Below are 18,513 nucleotides of genomic sequence, written 5' to 3'. Positions count from 1 at the left end.
TTTTGGGGGACAATAAGGTTTCAAGAAGAAAGTCCCTATTCCGGAGCCTATAGTGTCAAGATTCCATTTTGACGTACATCATTTCTTAGAAGCTCATTTCAGAGCTTGTGCATCGAAAGACCCAGTTTTGGAGCATCAAAATCAATGTTTGTCGGCACAACAAGGTTTCAAGATGCAAGTCATGATCCTAGAGTCAATAGCGTCAAAATCTAATTTTGGCGCACATCATGCTCTTACAACTCCATTTTCAAAGCTTGTGCCTCGAAAGCCCCAGTTTCAGAGCATCAAAATCAGTTTTTTGAGGAGCAACAAGGTTTCAAGATGCAAGCCCCGCTTCTAGAGCCAGTAGCATAAAAATTCAATTTTTAACCTCGTTTCAGAGCGTATGGATCAAAAGCTCTAGTTTTAAATCATCAAAATCAATGTTTAAAGGCACAACAAGGTTTCAAGACATAACTCCCGATTCTCAAGCTCATAGCGTCAAAACATGATTTTGACAAACATGGTGTTCTTAGAACCTCATTTCGGATGTCGTGCTTGAAAAGCCTCATTTTTAGAGCATACAAATTTATGTTTGGAGGCACAAAAAGGTTTCAAGACACAAGTCCCAATTGTAGAGTCACTAGCATCAAAATCCAATTTTGATGTACCTCGTGCTCTTAGAACCTCATTTCAAAGCTTGTGCCTTGAAAGCCCTGATTTTGGAACATCAAAATCAATTTTTTGAGGCACAACAAGGTTTCAAGAAGCAAGTCTCTATTCCGGAGCCTATAGCATCAAAATTCCATTTTGACGCACATTATTCTCTTAGAAGCTTATTTCGGAGCTTGTAACTCAAAAGAACCAGTTTTGGAGCATCAAAATCAATGTTTGGAGGCACAACAAGGTTTCAAGATGCAACTCCCGATTCTAGAGTCAATAGCATCAAAATCTAATTTTGGTGCACACTGTGCTCTTAGAACCTCATTTTGAAGCTTGTGCCTCGAAAGCCACAGTTTTAGAGCATCAAAATCAGTTTTTTGAGGAACAACAAGGTTTCAAGATGCAAGCCCCGCTTCTAGAGCCAGTAGCAACAAAATTAGTTTTTTGACGCACATGTTTGTCTTAGGAGCTTATCGCAGAACTTGTGCCTCAAAAGACCTAGTTTTGGAGCATTAAAATCAATGTTTAGAAGCAAAACAAGGTTTCAAGATGCAAGTCCCGATTCTAGAGTCAATAGCGTCCAAAAATGATTTTTGGTGCATATCGTGCTCTTAGAACCTCATTTCAAAGATTGTGCCTCGAAAGCCCCGGTTTTGGAGGATCAAAATCAGTGTTTTCGCGGCACAACAAGGTTTCAAGATGCAAGTCCTGATTCTAGAGCAACTAGCATCAAAATTCAATTTTGATGCACATTGTGCTCTTAGAACCCTGTTTTAGAAATTGTGGCTCAAAAGCCATAGTTTTGGAGCATCAAAATTGATATTTGGAGGCACAATAAGGTTACAAGATGCAAGTCCTGATTCTAGAGTCAATATCATCAAACTCTAATTTTGGCGCACATCATGCTCTTAGAACCTCAGTTTGAAGCTTGTGCCTCAAAAGCCCTGGTTTCAGAACATCAAAATTGGTGTTTTGAGGGACAACAAGGTTTCAAGATGCAAGCCCCGATTCTAGAGCCAGTAGCATCAAAATTCAATTTTGATGCACATTATGCTCTTAGAACCTTGTTTTAGATATTGTGCCTCAAAAGCCCCAGTTTTGGAGCATCAAAATCGATGTTTGGAGGAACAACAATGTTTCAAGGTGCAAGTCTTCATTCTCAAGCCGATAGCGTCAGAATTTGATTTTGACGCACATCGTTCTCTTAGAACCTTGTTTTGGAGCTTATGCCTCAAAATCTTTAGTTTCGAAGTATCAAAATTGGTGTTTGGAGGCACAACAAGCTTTCAAGACACAAGTCCCTATTTCAGAGCCTGTAGTATCAAAACATGATTTTGATGCACATCGTGCTCTTAGAACCTCATTTCGGAGCATGTGGCTCAAAATCTCCAGTTTCAAAACATCAAAATCAATGTTTAAAGTCACAACAAGGTTTAAAGCCACAAGTCCCGATTGACAAGCTGATAGCATCAAAACATGATTTTGACAAACATGGTGTTCTTAGAACCTCATTTTAGAGGTTGTGCCTCAAAAGCCTCATTTTTGGAGAATAAAAATTAGTGTTTGGAGGCACAACAAGGTTTGCAGACACAAGTCCCAATTCTAGAGTCGGTAGCATTAAAATGCAATTTTGATGTACATCGTGCTCTTAGAACCTCATTTCGGAGCTTGTGCCTTGAGAACCCTGATTTTGGAACATCAAAATCTACAGCCAGTAGCATCAAAATTTAATTTTGATGCATATTGTGCTCTTAGAACCTTGTTTCAGAAATTGTGCCTCAAAAGCCCCAATTTTGGAGCATCAAAATCGATGTTTGGAGGCTCAACAACGTTTCAAGATGCAAGTCCTGATTCTGGAGCCGGTAGGGTCAAAATTTGATTTTGACGCACATCGTGCTCTTAGAACCTTGTTTTCGAGCATATGCCTCAAAATCATCGGTTTCGTAGCATCAAAATTGGTGTTTGGAGGCACATAAGCTTTCGAGACACAAGTCCCTGTTCCGGAGCCTGTAGTGTCAAAACGCGATTTTGATGCACATCATGCTCTTAGAAACTTGTTTCAGAGCATGTGGCTCGAAAGCACCACTTTCAAAACACCCAAATCAATGTTTAAAGGCACAACAAGGTTTCAAGACACAAGTCCCAATTCTCAAGCTGATAGCATCAAAACACGATTTTGACAAACATGGTGTTCTTAGAACCTCATTTCGGAGGTTGTGACTCAAAAGCCTCATTTTTGTAACATAAAAATTAGTGTTTGGAGTCACAACAAGGTTTCAAGACACAAGTCCCAATTCCAGAGTGGGTAGAGTCAAAACGCAATGTTGATGTACATCATGCTCTTAGAACCTCATTTCGGAGATTGTGCCTTGAAAGCCCTGATTTTGGCACATCAAAATCAACATTTTGAGGCACAACAAGGTTTCAAGAAACAAGTCCCTATTCCAGAGCCAGTAGTGTCAAAATTCCATCATTCTTTAAGAAGCTCATTTCAGAGCTTGTGCCTCAAAAGACTCAGTTTTGGAGCATCAAAATCAATGTTTCGAGGCACAACAAGGTTTCAAGATGCAAGTCCTGATTCTAGAGTCAATAGCATCAAAATCTGACTTTGGTGCACATAATTCTCTTAGAACCTCATTTCGAAGCTTGTGCCTCAAAAGCCCTGGTTTCGGATTGATTTTGATGTTCCAAAATAAGGGCTTTGAAGGCACAAGCTCTGAAACGAGGTTCTAAGAGCATGATGTACATCAAAATTGCGTTTTGATGCTACCAACTCTGTAATTGGGACTTGTGTCTTGAAACCTCGTTGTGCTTCCAAACACTAATTTTTATGCTCCAAAAACGAGGCTTTTGGGGCACAACCTCCGAATTGAGGTTCTTAGAACACTATGTTTGTCAAAATCATATTTTGACGCAATCAGCTTGAGAATCTGGACTTGTGTCTTGTAACCTTGTTGTGCCTTTAAACATTGATTTTGATGTTTTGAAATTGGAGCTTTCGAGCCACACGCTCTGAAACGAGGTTCTAAGAGCATGATGTGCATCAAAATAACGTTTTGACACTACAGGCTCTGGAATAGGGACTTTCATCTTGAAAGCTTGTTGTGCTTTCAAACACCAATTTTGATGCTTCAAAACCGAAGATTTTGAGGCATAAGTTCCAAAAAAAGTTTCTAAGAGCACGATGTGCGTGAAAATCAAGTTTTGATGCTACCGGCTCAGGAATCAGGACATCTTGAAACCTTGTTTTGCCTCAAAACACTAATTTTAATGCTCCACAAATGGGGCTTTCAAGGCACAAGCTTTGAAATGATGTTCTAAGAGCACGATGTGCTCCAAAATCAGATTTTGATGCTATTGATTCTAGAATCAAGACTTACATCTTGAAACCTTGTTGTGCCGCCAAACATTGATTTTGATGCTCAAAAACTGGGTCTTTCGAGGCACAAGCTCTGAAATGAGCTTCTAAGATAATGATGTGCGTCAAAATGGAGGAATGTTGATGCTATAGGCTCTGAAATAGGGACTTGCTTCTTGAAACCTTGTTGTGCCTCAAAACATTGATTTTGATGTTCCAAAATCAGGGCTTTCAAGGCACAAGCTCTGAAATGAGGTTCTAAGAGCATGATGTACATCAAAATTGCATTTTGATGCTATCGACTCTGGAATTGGGACTTGTTTCTGGAAACCTTGTTGTGCCTCCAAACACTACTTTTTATGGTCCAAAAATGAGGGTTTTGAGGCACAACCTCCGAAATCAGGTTCTAAGAACACCATGTTTGTCAAAATCGGGTTTTGATGCTATCAGCTTGAGAATCGGGCTTCTGTCTTGAAACCTTCTTGTGCCTTTAAACATTGATTTTGATGTTTGGAAATTGGAGCTTTCAAGCCACACGCTTCGAAATGAGGTTCTAAGTGCACGATGTGCGTCAAAATCAAATTCTGACGCTACTGGCTCCAGAATCATGACTTGCATCTTGAAACCTTGTTGTGCCTCCAAACATCGATTTTGATGCTCCAAAACTAGGGCTTTTGAGGCACAATTTCTAAAATAGGGTTGTAAGAGCACATTGTTCATCAAAATTGAATTTTGATGCTAGTAGCTCTAGAATCGGGGCTTTCATCTTGAAAACTTGTTGTGCCTCAAAACACTAAATTTGATGCTCTGAAACTGGGACTTTCTTAGCACAAGCTTCAAAATGACGTTCTAAGAGCACGATGTGCGCCAAAATCAAATTTTGATGCAATTTACTCTAGAATCAGGACTTGCATCTTCAGACTAGGTCTTTCGAGGCACAAGCTCTGAAATTTTATTTGGAAACTGGGTCTTTCGAGGCACAAGCTCTGAAATGAGCTTCTAAGGGAATGATGTACGTCAAAATGGAAATTTGATGCTATAGGCTCCAGAATAGGGACTTGCTTCTTGAAACCTTTTTGTGCATCAAAACATTGATTTTGATGTTCCAAAATCAGGGGTTTCAAGACACAAGCTCTGAAATGAGGTTCTAAGAGCACGATGTATATCAAAGTTATGTTTTGACGTTACTGACTCTGGAATTGGGACTTGTTTCTGGAAACCATGTTGTGCCTCGAAACACTAATTTTTATACTCCAAAAATGAGGTTCTAAGAACACCATGTTTGTCAAAATCATGTTTTGACGCTATCAGCTTGAGAATCGAGACTTGTGTGTTGAAATCTTGTTGTGCCTTTAAACATTGATTTTGATGTTCTGAAATGAGGGCTTTCAAGCCAGACGCTCCGAAACAAGGTTCTAAGAGCACGTTGTGCATCAAAATCATGTTTTGATTGTACAGGCTTCAGAATAGGGACTTGCATCTTGAAAGCTTGTTCTACCTCCAAACACCAATTTTGATGCTTCGAAACTGAAGATTTTGAGGTATAAGCTCCAAAACAAGGGTCTAAGAGCATGATGTGCATCAAAATCAAATTTTGATGCTAGCGGCTCCAAAATCAGGGTTTACATCCTGAAACCTTGTTGTGCCTCGAAACATCAATTTTGATGCTCCAAAACTGGGGATTTTGAGGCACAATTTTCTAAAATAAGGTTCTAAGAGCACAATGCGCATCAAAATTGAAGTTCAATGGTACTAGCTCTATAATTGGGGTTTGCATCTTGAAACCTTGTTGTTCCTCAAAACACTAATTTTGATGCTCCAAAACCGGGGCTTTCGAGGCACAAGCTTCAAAATGAGGTACTAAGAGCATGATGTGCGCCAAAATCCAATTTTGACCCTATTGACTCTAGAATCAGCACTTGCATCTTGAAACCTTGTTGTGCCTCCAAACATTGATTTTGATGCTCCAAAATTAGGTCTTTCGAGGCACAAGCTTGAGAATCGGGACTTTTGTCGTGAAACATTGTTGCACCTTTAAACATTGATTTTGATGTTTTGAAACTGGAGCTTTCGAGCTATACGCTCCGAAATGAGGTTCTAAGAGTAGATGTGCATCAAAATCACGTTTTGACACTACATGCTCCATAATAGGGACTTGCATCTTGAAAGCTTGTTGTGCCTCCAAACACCAATTTTGATGCTTTGAAATCGAAGATTTTGAGGCATAAGCTCCAAAACAAGGTTCTAAGAGCACGATCTACATCAAAATTGTGTCTTAATGCTACCGACTCTGGAATTGGGACACCATGTTTGTTAAAATCATCTTTTGAAGCTATCAACTTGAGAATCGGGACTTGTGTCTTGAAACCTTGTTGTGCCTTTAAACATTGATTTTGATTTTCTAAAACTGGAGCTTTCGAGCAACATGCTCCGAAATGAGGTTCTAAGAGCATGATGTGCATCAAAATCACGTTTTGAGAGATAAGCTCCAAAACAAGGGCTTTTGATGCACAATTTCAAAAACAGGGTTCTAAGAGCACAATGTGCATCAAAATTGAATTTTGATGGTTGTGGATCTAGAATCGGGGCTTGCATCTTGAAACCTTGTTGTGCCACAAAACACTGATTTTGATGCTCCGAACCCGAGGCTTTCGAGACACAAGCTTCGAAATGAGCTTCTAAGAGTACGATGTGCACCAAAATCAGATTTTGACACTATTGACTCTAGAATCATGACTTACCTCTTGAAACCTTGTTGTGCCTCCAAACACTAATTTTGATGCTTGAAAATTTCGAGGCACAAGCTCCGAAATGAGCTTCTAAGTGAATGATATGCCTCGAAATGGAATTTTGACTCTAGAATTAGGCTTTGTGTCTTGAAACCTTGTTGTGCCTCCAAACACTAATTTTTATGCTCCAAAAGCGAGGCTTTTGAGGCACAACCTCCGAAATGAGTTTCTAAGAACACCATGTTTGTGAAAATCGTGTTTTGACACCATCAGCTTGAGAATTGGTACTTTTGTCGTGAAACCTTGTTGTGCCTTTAAACATTGATTTTGATGTTTTGAAACTAGAGCTTTCGAGCCACACGCTCCGAAACAAGGTTCTAAGAACACGATGTGTATCAAAATCACATTTTGACACTACGGGCTCTGGAATAGGGACTTGCCTCTTGAAAACTTGTTGTGCCTCTAAACACCAATTTTGATGCTTTGAAACCAAAGATTTTGAGGCATAAGCTCCAAAACAAGGTTCTAAGATAATGATGTACGTCAAAATCAAATTTTGACTCTACCGGCTCTAGAATCAAGACTTGCATCTTGAAACCTTGTTGTGCCTTCAAACATTGATTTTGATGCTCCAAAATTGGGGCTTTAAAGGCCCAATTTCTAAAAGAGGGTTCTAAGATCACAATGTGCATCAAAATTGAATTTTGATGCTACTGGCTCTAGAAGTGGGGCTTGCATCTGGAAACCTTGGTGTTCCTTAAAACAGTGATTTTGATGCTCCGAAACTGGGGCTTTCGAGGCACAAGCTTCAAAATGAGGTACTCAGAGCACAATGTACGCCAAAATCCGATTTTGACGCTATTGACTCTAGAATCGGGACTTGCATCTTGAAACCTTGTTGTGCCTCAAAACATTGATTTTGATGCTCCAAAACTGGGTCTTTCGAGGCACAAGCTCCTAAATGAGCTTCTAAGAGAATGATGTGCATCAAAATAGAATTTTTATGATACAGGCTCCAGAATAGAGACTTAATTCTTGAAACCTTGTTGTGCCTCAAAAAATTGATTTTGATGTTCCAAAATCAGGGCTTTCAAGGCAAAAGCTTCAAAATGAGGTTCTTAGAGCAAGAGGTACATCAAAATTGGGTTTTGATGCTACCAACTCTTCAATTGGAACTTGTTTCTTGAAACCTTTTTGTGCCTCCAAACACTAATTTTTATGCTCCAAAAATGAGGCTTTTTAGGCATGACCTCTGAAATGAGGTTCTAAGAACACCATGTTTGTAAAAATCTTGTTTTGACGCTATAAGCTTGAGAATTGGGACTTGTGTCTTGAAACCTCGTTGAGCCTTTAAACATTGGTTTTGATGTTTTAAAATTGGAGCTTTTGATCCATACGCTCCGAAATGAGGTTCTAAGAGCAAGATGTGCATCAAAATCACGTGTTGACACTATAGGCTCCGAAATAGGGACTTGCATCTTGAAAGCTTGTTGTGCCTCCAAACACCAATTTTGATGCTTTGAAACCGAAGATTTTGAGGCATAAGCTCCAAAACAAGTTTCTAAGAGCACGATGTGCGTCAAAGTCAAATTTTGATGCTATCGGCTCCAGAATCAGGACTTGCATCTTGAAACCTTCTTGTGCCTTGAAACATCAATTTTGATGCTCCAAAATTGGGGCTTTTGACGCACAATTTCTAAAACAGGGTTCTAAGAGCACAATGTGAATCAAAATTAAATTTTGATGCTACTGGCTCTAGAATCGGGGCTTGCATCTTGAAACCTTGTTGTGCCTCAAAACACTGATTTTGATGCTCAAAAACTGGGGCTTTCGAGGCACAAGCTTCGAAATGAGGTTCTAAAAGCACAATGTGCGCCAAAATCATATTTTGACATTGTTGACTCTAGAATCGTGACTTGCATCTGGAAACCTTGTTGTGCCTCCAAACATTGATTTTGATGCTTCAAAACTGGGTCTTTCGAGGCACAAGCTCCGAAATGAGCTTCTAAGAGAATGATGTGCATCAGAATGGAATTTTGAAGCTACAGGCTCGGGAATAGGGACTTACTTCTTGAAACCTTATTGTGCCCTAAAACATTAATTTTGATGTTCCAAAATTAGGGCTTTCAAGGCACAAGATCTGAAATTAGGTTCTAAGAGCACAATGTACATCAAAATTAAGTTTTGATGCTACCAACTTTGGAATTGGGACTTGTGTCTTGAAACCTTGTTGTGCCTCCAAACACTAATTTTACGCTCCAAAACCAAGGATTTTGAGGCACGACCTCCAAAATTAGGTTCTAAGAACACCATGTTTGTCAAAATCATGTTTTGACGCTATCAGCTTGAGAATTGGGACTTGTTTCTTGAAACCTTGTTGTGGCTTTAAACGTTGATTTTGATGTTTTGAAACTAGATCTCTCGAGCCACACGCTCCGAAACGATGTTCTAAGAGCACGGTGTGCCTCAAAATCACATTTTGACACTACAGGCTCTGGAATAGGGAATTGCATCTTGAAAGCTTGTTGTGCCTCCAAAAACCAATTTTGATGCCTTGACATCAAAAATTGTGAGGCATAGCTCCAAAATAAGATTCTAAGAGCACGATATGAATCAAAATCAAATACAAAATTTGAAGCTGCGAAACGGAAGATTCTGAGGCATAAGCTGCAAAGCAAGGTTCTAAGAGCACGATGTGTGTCAAAATCAAATTTTGACTCTACCGGCTCAAGAATCAGGACTTGCATCTTGAAACCTTGTTGTGCCTCCAAACATCGATTTTGATGCTCCAAAACTGGGGCTTTTGAGGCACAATTTCTAAAACAGGGTTCTAAGAGCACAATGTGCATCGAAATTGAATTTTGATGCTACTTGCTCTAGAATCGAAGCTTGCCTCTTGAAACCTTGTTGTGCCTCAAAACACTGATTTTGATGCTCTGAAACCGAGGCTTTCGAGGCACAAGCTTCGAGCTGAAGTTCTAAGAGGACAATGTGCGCCAGAATTAGATTTTGACGATATTGACTCTAGAATCGGGACTTGCATCTTGAAACCTTGTTGTGCCTCCAAATATCGATTTTGATGCTCCAAAACTAGGGCTTTTGAGGCACAAGCTTAGAAATGAGATTCTAATAGAATGATGTGCATCAAAATCGAATTTTGATGCTACAGGCTTCGGAATAGGGACTTGCTTCTCGAAACCTTGTTGTGCCTCAAAACATTGATTTTGATGTTCCCAAATCAGAGATTTCAAGGCACAAGCTCCAAAATGAGGTTCTAAGAGCACGATGTATATCAAAATTGCATTTTGACGCTACCGACTCTGGAATTGAGACTTGTGTCTTGAAACCTTGTTGTGCCTCCAAACAGTAATTTTTATGCTCCAAAAATGAGGCTTTTGAGGCACAACATCCAAAATGAGGTTCTATGAACACCAATATTTTTCAAAATCGTGTTTTGATGCTATCAGCTTGAGAATAGGGATTTGTGTTTTGAAACCTTGTTGTGCCTTTAAACATTTATTTTGATGTTTTGAAACTGGGGCTTTCGAGCCACACCCTCTGAAACTAGGTTCTAAGAGCATGATGTGCATCAAAATCATGTTTTCACACTACAGGCTCCGGAATAGGGACTTGCATCTTGAAAGCTTGTTGTGCCTCCAAACATGAATTTCGATGCTTTGAAACCAAAGATTTTGAGGCATAAGCTCATAAACAAGGTTCTAAGAGTACGATGTGCGTCAAAATCAAATTTTGACTCTACCGACTCAAGAATCAGGACTTGCATTTTGAAACCTTGTTGTGCCTCCAAACATCGATTTTGATGCTCCAAAATTGGGGCTTTTCAGGCACAATTTCTAAAATAGGGTTCTAAGAGCACAATGTGCATCAAAATTGAATTATGATGCTACTGGCTCTAGAATCAAGGCTTGCATCTTGAGACGTTGTTGTGCCTCAAAACACTGATTTTGATGCTCAGCAACTGCGACTTTCGAGGCACAAGCTTCGAAATGAGGTTCTAAGAGCACGATGTGCACCAAAATTAGATTTTGACGCTATTGACTCTAGACTCCGGAATTGCATCTTGAAACCTTGTTGTGCCTCCAAACATTGACTTTGATGCTCCAAAATTGGGTCTTTCGAGGCACAAGCTCTGAAATGAGCTTCTAAGGGAATGAGGTGCGTCAAAATCAGATTTTGACGCTATTGACTCTAGAATTGGGACTTGCATCTTGAAACCTTGTTGTGCCTCCAGACATTGATTTTGATGCTCCAAAACTGGGTCTTTCATGGCACAAGCTCCGAAATGAGCTTCTAAGAGAATGATGTGCGTCAAAATGGGATTTTGAAGCTACAGGCTCTGGAATAGGGATTTGCTTCTTGAAACCTTGTTGTGCTTCAAAACCAATGTTTTGAGGTTCCAAAATCAAGGCTTTCAAGGCAAAAGCTCCAAAATGAGGCTTTTGGGGCACAACCTCCAAAATGAGGTTCTAAAAACACCATGTTTGTCAAAATTGTATTTTGACGCAATCAACTTGAGAATCCGGACTTGTGTCTTGTAACCTTGTTGTGCCTTTAAACATTGATTTTGATGTTTTGAAATTGGAGCTTTCGAGCCACACGCTACAAAATGAGGTTCTAAGAGTATGATGTGCATCAAAATCACGTTTTTAAACTATAGGCTTTGGAATAGGGACTTGCGTCTTCAAAGCTTTTTGTGCCTTAAAACACCAATTTTCATGCTTCGAAGCCAAAGATTTTAAGGCTCAAGCTCCAAAAGAAGGTTCTAAGAACACGATGTTTGTCAAAAATCAAATTTTGATGCTACCGGCTCCAGAATTAGGACTTGTATTTTGAAACCTTGTTGTGCCTCCAAACATCGATTTTGATGGTCCAATATTGGGCCTTTTGAGGCACAATTTTTAAAATAGGGTTCTAAGAGCACAATATTTGAAATGAGGTTCTAAGAGAACGCTATGCGCCAAAATCAGTTTTTGATGCTAAAATCGGAACTTGTGTCTTGAAACCTTGTTGTGGCTTTAAACATCGATTTTGATGTTTTGAAACTAGAGCTTTCAAGCCACATGCTCCGAAATGAGGTACTAAGAGCACGATGTGCATCAAAATCACGTTTTGACAATATAGGCTCCGCAATAGGGACTTACGTCTTAAAAGCCTTTTGTGCCTCCAAACACCAATTTTGATGATTTGAAACTAATTATTTTGAGGCATAAGCTCCAAAACAAGGTTCTAAGAGCACGATGTGCGTCAGAATAAAATTTTGACGCTACCGGCTTGAGAATCAGGACTTGCATTTTGAAACCTTGTTGTCTCTCCAAACATCGATTTTGATGCTCCAAAACTGGGGCTTTTCAGGCACAATTTCTAAAACAGGGTTCTAAGAGCACAATGTGCATCAAAATTGAATTCTGATGCTACTAGCTCTAGAATCAGGGCTTGCATCTTGAAACGTTGTTGTGCCTCAAAACACTGATTTTGATGCTCCGCAACCAGGGCTTTCGAGGCACAAGCTTCGAAATGAGGTTCTAACAGCATGATGTGCACCAAAATTAGATTTTGATGCTATTAACTCTAGATTCCGGAATTGCATCTTGAAACCTTGTTGTGCCTCCAAACATTGATTTTGATGCTCCAAAATTGGGTCTTTCGAGGCACAAGCTCAGAGATGACCTTCTAATACAAACATGTGCTTTAAAATGGAATTTTGATGCTACAGGCTCCGGAATAGGGACTTGATTCTTGAAACCTTGTTGTGCCTCAAAACATTAATTTTGATGTTCCAAAATCAGGGCTTTCAAGGCACAAGCTCCGAAATGAGGTTCCAAGAGCACGATGTACATCAAAATTGCGTTTTGATGCTACCAACTTTGAAATTGGGACTTGTGTCTTGAAACCTTGTGGTGCCTCTAAACAGTAATTTTTATGCTCCAAAAACGAGGCTTTTGAGGCACAACCTCCGAAATTAGGTTCTAAGAACACCATGTTTGTCAAAATTGTGTTTTGACGCTAGTAGCTTGACAATCGAGAGTTGTGGCTTGAAACCTTGTTGTTCCTTTAAACATTGATTTTGATGTTTTGAAACTGGAGCTTTTGAGCCACATGCTCTAAAATGAGGTTCTAAGAGCAAGATGTGCATCAAAATCACATTTTGACACTGCAGGCTCCGGAATAGGGACTTGCGTCTTGAAAGCTTGTTGTGCCTCCAAACACCAACTTTGATTCTTGAAAACCAAAGATTTTGAGGCATAAGCTCCAAAACAAGGTTCTAAGAGAACGATGTGCATCAAAATGAAATTTTGATGCTACTGGCTCCAGAATCAGGAATTGCATCTTGAGACCTTGTTGTGCCTCCAAACATCGATTTTGATGCTCCTGGCTCTAAAATCGGGGCTTGCAACTTGAAACCCTGTTGTGCCTCAAAATAGTGATTTTGATGCTCCGCAACCAAGACTTTCGAGGGACAAGCTTCGAAATGAGGTTCTTAGAGCACGATGTGTGCCAAATCATATATTGACGCTATTGACTCTAGAATTAGGACTTGCATCTTGAAACCTTGTTGTGCCTCCAAACATTGATTTTAATGCTCCAAAATTGGGTCTTTCGAGGCACAAGCTCTGAAATGAGCTTCTAACATGATGTGCATCAAAATGGAATTTTGACGCTACAGGCTCCGGAATAGGGACTTGATTCTCGAAATCTTGTTGTGCCTCAAAACATTGATTTTGATGTTTCCAAATTAGGGCTTTCAAGGCACAATCTTTGAAATGAGGTTCTAAGAGCACGATGTACACTAATTTTTATGCTCGAAAAGCGAGGCTTTTGAGGCACAACCTCTGAAATGAGGTTCTAAGAATACCATGTTTGTCAAAATCAGCTTGAGAATCAGGACTTGTGTCTTGAAACCTTGTTGTGCCTATAAACATTGATGTTGATGTTTCGAAACTGGAGCTTTTGAGCCACACGCTCCGAAACGAGGTTCTAACAGCACGAAGTGCATCAAAATCACGTTTTGACAATACAGGCTCCAAAATAGAGACTTGCGTCTTGGAAGCTTCTTCTGTCTCAAAATCATGTTTTGACGCTAATAGCTTGAGAATGAGGACTTGTGTCTTGAAACATTATTGTGCTTTTCAACATTTATTTTGATATTTTGAAATTGGACCTTTCGAGCCACACACTCCGAAATGAAATTCTAAGAGCACGATGTGTATCAAAATCACGTTTTGACACTACAGGCTCCGGAATAGGGACTTCGTCTTGAAAGCTTGTTGTGCCTCCAAACACCAATTTTGATGCTTCGAAATCAAAGCTTTTGAGGCGTAAGTTCCAAAACAAGGTTCTAAGAGCACGATGTGCGTCAAAATCAAATTTTGACACTACCGGCTCCAAAATCAGGACTTGCATCTTCAAACCTTGTTGTGCCTCAAAACATTGATTTTGATGCTCCAAAATTGGGTCTTTCGAGGCACAAGCTCTGAAACAAGCTTCTAAGAGAATGATGTGCGTCAAAATAGAATTTTGATGCTGCAGACTCCAGAATAGGGACTTGCCACCAAATCTGGAATTGGGACTCGTATCTTGAAACCTTGTTGTGTCTCCAAACACTAATTTTTATGCTCGAAAAATGAGGCTTTTGAGGTACGACCTCCGAAACGAGGTTCCAAGAGCATAATGTGCATCAAAAAATGAATTTTGATTCTACTGGCTCTAGAATCGAGGCTTGCATCTTGAAACATTGTTGTGCCTCAAAAACAATGATTTTGATGCTCCGAAACCAGGGCTTTTGAGGCACAAGCTTTGAAATGAGGTTCTAAGAGCACGATGTGCACCAAAATCAGATTTTGATGCTATTGACTCTAGAATCGGGACATGTATCTTGAAACCATGTTGTGCCTCCAAACATTGATTTTGATGCTCCAAAACTAGGTCTTTCCAGGCACAAGCTCGAAAATGAGGTTCTAAGAGCATGATGTACATCAAAATTGCATTTTTACACTGCCGACTATGGAATTGCGACATGTGTCTTGAAACCTTGTTGTGCCTCCAAACACTAATTTTTATGCTTCAAAAATGAGGCTTTTGAGACACAATCTCTGAAATGAGGTTCTAAGAACACCATGTTTGTCAAAATTCTATTTTGACACTATCAGCTTAAGAATCGGGACTTGTGTCTTGAAACCTTGTTGTGCCTTTAAAGATTGATTTTGATGTTTTGAAATTGGAGCTTTCGAGGCACACACTCCGAAAGGAGGTTCTAAAAGCACGATGTGCATCAAAATCACGTTTTGACACTATAGGCTCCGTAATAGGGACTTGCATTTTGAAACCTTGTTGTGCCTCCAAACATCGATTTTGATGATCCAAACCTAGGGCTTTTGAGGCACAATTTCTAAAATAGAGTTTTAAGAGCACATTGTTCATCAAAATTGAATTTTGATGCTAGTGGTTCTAGAATCGGGGCTTGCATCTTGAAACCTTGTTGTGCCTCCAAACATTGATTTTGATGCTCCAAAACTGGGTCTTTTGAGGCACAAGCTCCGAAATGAGCTTCTAAGAGAATGATGTGCGTCAAAACAGAATTTTGATGCTACAGGCTCTGGAATAGGCGCTTGCTTCTTGAAACCTTGTTGTGCCTTAAAAAATTGATTTTGATCTTCCAAAATTAGGGCTTTCAAGGCACAACCTCTGAAATGAGGTTCTAAGAGCACGATGTACAACAAAATTGCATTTTAACACTACCGACTCTAGGATTGGGACTTGTGTCTGGAAACCTTGTTCTGCCTCCAAAAATTGATTTTGATGCTCCGAAATGAGCTTCTAAGAGAATCATGTGCGTCAAAATGAAATTTTCACACTATAGGCTCCAGAATAGGGACTTGCTTCTTGAAACCTTGTTGTGCCTCAAAACATTGATTTTGATGTTCCAAAATCAGGTCTTTCGAGGCACAAGCTCTGCAAATGAGGCTCTAACAGCACGATGTGCGGTCTTTCGAGGCACAAGCTCTGAAATGAGCTTCTAAGAGAATGATGTGCATCAAAATTAAAATTTGACACTATAGACTGCAAAATAGGGACTTGCTTCTTGAAACCTTGTTGTGCCTCAAAACATTAATTTTGATGTTCCAAAATCAGGGCTTTCAAGGCACAACCTCCGAAATGAGGTTCGAAGAGCATGATGTACATGAAAATATCGTTTTGATGCTACCATCTCTGGAATTGGGACTTGTGTCTTGAAACTTTGTTGTGCCTCCAAACACTAACTTTTATGCTCTAAAAACAAGGCTTTTGAGGCCAATCTCCGAAATGAGGTTCTAAGAACACCATGTTTGTCAAAATCATGTGTTGACACTATCAGCTTAAGAATCGGGACTTGTGTCTTGAACACTTATTGTGCCTTTAAACATTGATTTTGATGTTTTGAAACCGAAGCTTTCGAGCCACAACCTCCGAAATGAGGTTCTTAGAACACCATGTTTGTCAAAATCGTGTTTTGATGCCTTTAAACTTTGATTTTGATGTTTCAAAACTGGAGCTTTCAAGCCACACGCTCCGAAACGAGGATCTAAGAGCACAATGTGCATCAAAATCATGTTTTTACAATACAGGCTCCGAAATAGGGACTTGCATCTTGAAAGCTTCGGTTTCAAAACATCAAAATCAATGTTTAAAGGCACAATAAGTGTTCAATGCACAAGTCCCGATTGTTAAGCTGATAGCGTCAAAACATGATTTTGACAAACATGGTGTTCTTGGAACATCATTTTTGGAGCATAAAAATTAGTGTTTGGAGGCACAACAAAGTTTCAAGACACAAGTCCCAATTCCAGAGACGGTAGCATCAATACAAAATTTTCATGTACATCATGCTCTTCGAACCTCATTTCGGAGGTTGTGCCTTGAAAGCCCTGATTTTGGAACATCAAAATTAATGTTTTGAGGAACAACAAGGTTTCAAGAAGCAAGTCCCTATACTGGAGCCTATAGCATGAAAATTCCATTTTGATGCACATGATTCTCTTAGAAGCTCATTTTGGAGCATCAAAATCAATGTTTGGAGGCACAACAAGGTTTCCAGACACAAGTCCTGATTCTAGAGTCGGTAGCGTTAAAATGTAATTTTGTTGTACATCGTGCTCTTAGAACCTCATTTCAGAGGTTGTGCCTTGAAGGCCCTGATTTTGGAAGATCAAAATCAATGTTTTGAGGCACAACAAGGTTTCAAGAAGCAAGAGCCTATTCCAAAGCCTGTAGCGTCAAAATTCTGTTTTGACATACATCATTCTCTTAGAAGCTCATTTCGGAGCTTCTGCCTCAAAAAACCTAGTTTTGGAGCATCAAAATCAATGTTTGTAGGCACAACAAGGTTTCAAGATGCAAGCCCCGATTCTAGAGCCATTAGCATCAAAATTCAATTTTGATGAACATCAAAATCGATGTTTGGAGGCACAACAAGGTTTCAACATGCAAGTCCCTATTACGGAGCCTATAGTGTCAAAACATGATTTTGATGCACATTGTGCTTTTAGGAACCTCATTTCGGAGCGTGTGGCTCGAAAGCTCTAGTTTCGAAACATCAAAATCAATCTTTAAAGGCACAACAAGGTTTCAAGACAAAAGTCCTGATTCTCAAGCTGATAGCGTCAAAAGACAATTTTGACAAACATGGTGTTCTTAGAACCTCATTTTAGAGGTTGTGTCTCACAAGCCTCATTTTTGAAGCATAAAAATTAGTGTTTGGAGGCACAACAAGGTTTCGAGACACATGTCCCAATTCTAAAGTCGATAGCCTAAAAACGTAATTTTGATGTACATCGTGCTCTTAGAACCTCATTTTGGAGCTTGTGCCTTGAAAGACCTAGTTTTGGAGCATCAAAATCAATCTGTGGAGGCACAACATGGTTTCAAAATACATGTCCCAATTCTAGAGTCAATAGCATCAAAATCTGATTTTGGCGCAAATCGTGCTCTTAGAACCTAATTTCAAAGCTTGTGCCTCGAAAGCCCTGGTTTCGGAACATCAAAATCACTGTTTTTGAGGTACAACAATGTTTCAAGATGCAAGCCTCGATTCTAGAGCCGGTAGCATCAAAATTCATTTTTTGATGCAAATTGTGCTCTTAGAACCTCATTACGGAGGTCATACCTGAAAAGCCTCATTTTTCGAGCATAAAAATTAGTATTTGGAGGCATAACAAGGTTTCAAGATACAAGTCCCAATACCAGAGTCGGTAGCAAGTCCCTATTGTTGAGCCTGTAGCGTCAAAATTCCATTTTGATGCACATCATTCTCTTAGAAGCTCGTTTAACAGGTTGTGCCTCAAAAAACCAAGTTTTGGAGCATCAAAATTAATGTTTAGAGGCACAACAAGGTTTCAAGATGCAAGTCCCGATTCTAGAGTCAATAGCGTCAAAATCTAATTTTGTTACACATCGTGCTCTTTGAACCTTATTTCAAGGCTTGTGCCTCGAAAGCGCCAGTTTTGAATCATCAAAATCAATGTTTTCAGGCACAACAAGTTTTCAAGTGCCATCCCCGAATGTAGAGCCAATAGCATTAAAATTCAATTTCGATGCATATTGTGCTCTTAGAACCCTGTTTTAGACATTGTGCCTCAAAAGCCCTAGTTTTGGAGCATCAAAATCAATGTTTGGAGGCACAACAAGGTTTCAAGATGCAAGTCCTGATTCTGGAGCCGGTAGTGTCAAAATTTGATTTTGACGCACATCCTGCTCTTAGAACCTTTCTTTTGGAGCTTATGCCTCAAA

General features: G+C 39.6%; 1 protein-coding gene across 1 annotated transcript in view; it reads right to left on the bottom strand.

Annotated features, from left to right (window-relative positions):
• The window catches only part of LOC131859020 (photosystem II CP43 reaction center protein-like), a 127,763-nt gene extending 109,859 nt beyond the window's left edge, over positions 1 to 17,904 (bottom strand). Inside the window, 1 exon segment of the mRNA XM_059212532.1 lies at positions 17,880 to 17,904. Within this exon segment, the coding sequence (XP_059068515.1) occupies positions 17,880 to 17,904 (25 nt within the window).
• Between the last annotated feature and the right edge of the window lie 609 nt (positions 17,905 to 18,513).

This window comes from Cryptomeria japonica, chromosome 10, assembly GCF_030272615.1.
Source record: "Cryptomeria japonica chromosome 10, Sugi_1.0, whole genome shotgun sequence".
Classification (NCBI taxonomy): Eukaryota; Viridiplantae; Streptophyta; class Pinopsida; order Cupressales; family Cupressaceae; genus Cryptomeria; species Cryptomeria japonica.
Note: the sequence above shows the minus strand (reverse complement) of the source record. Positions and strands in the feature narration are given on the sequence as shown.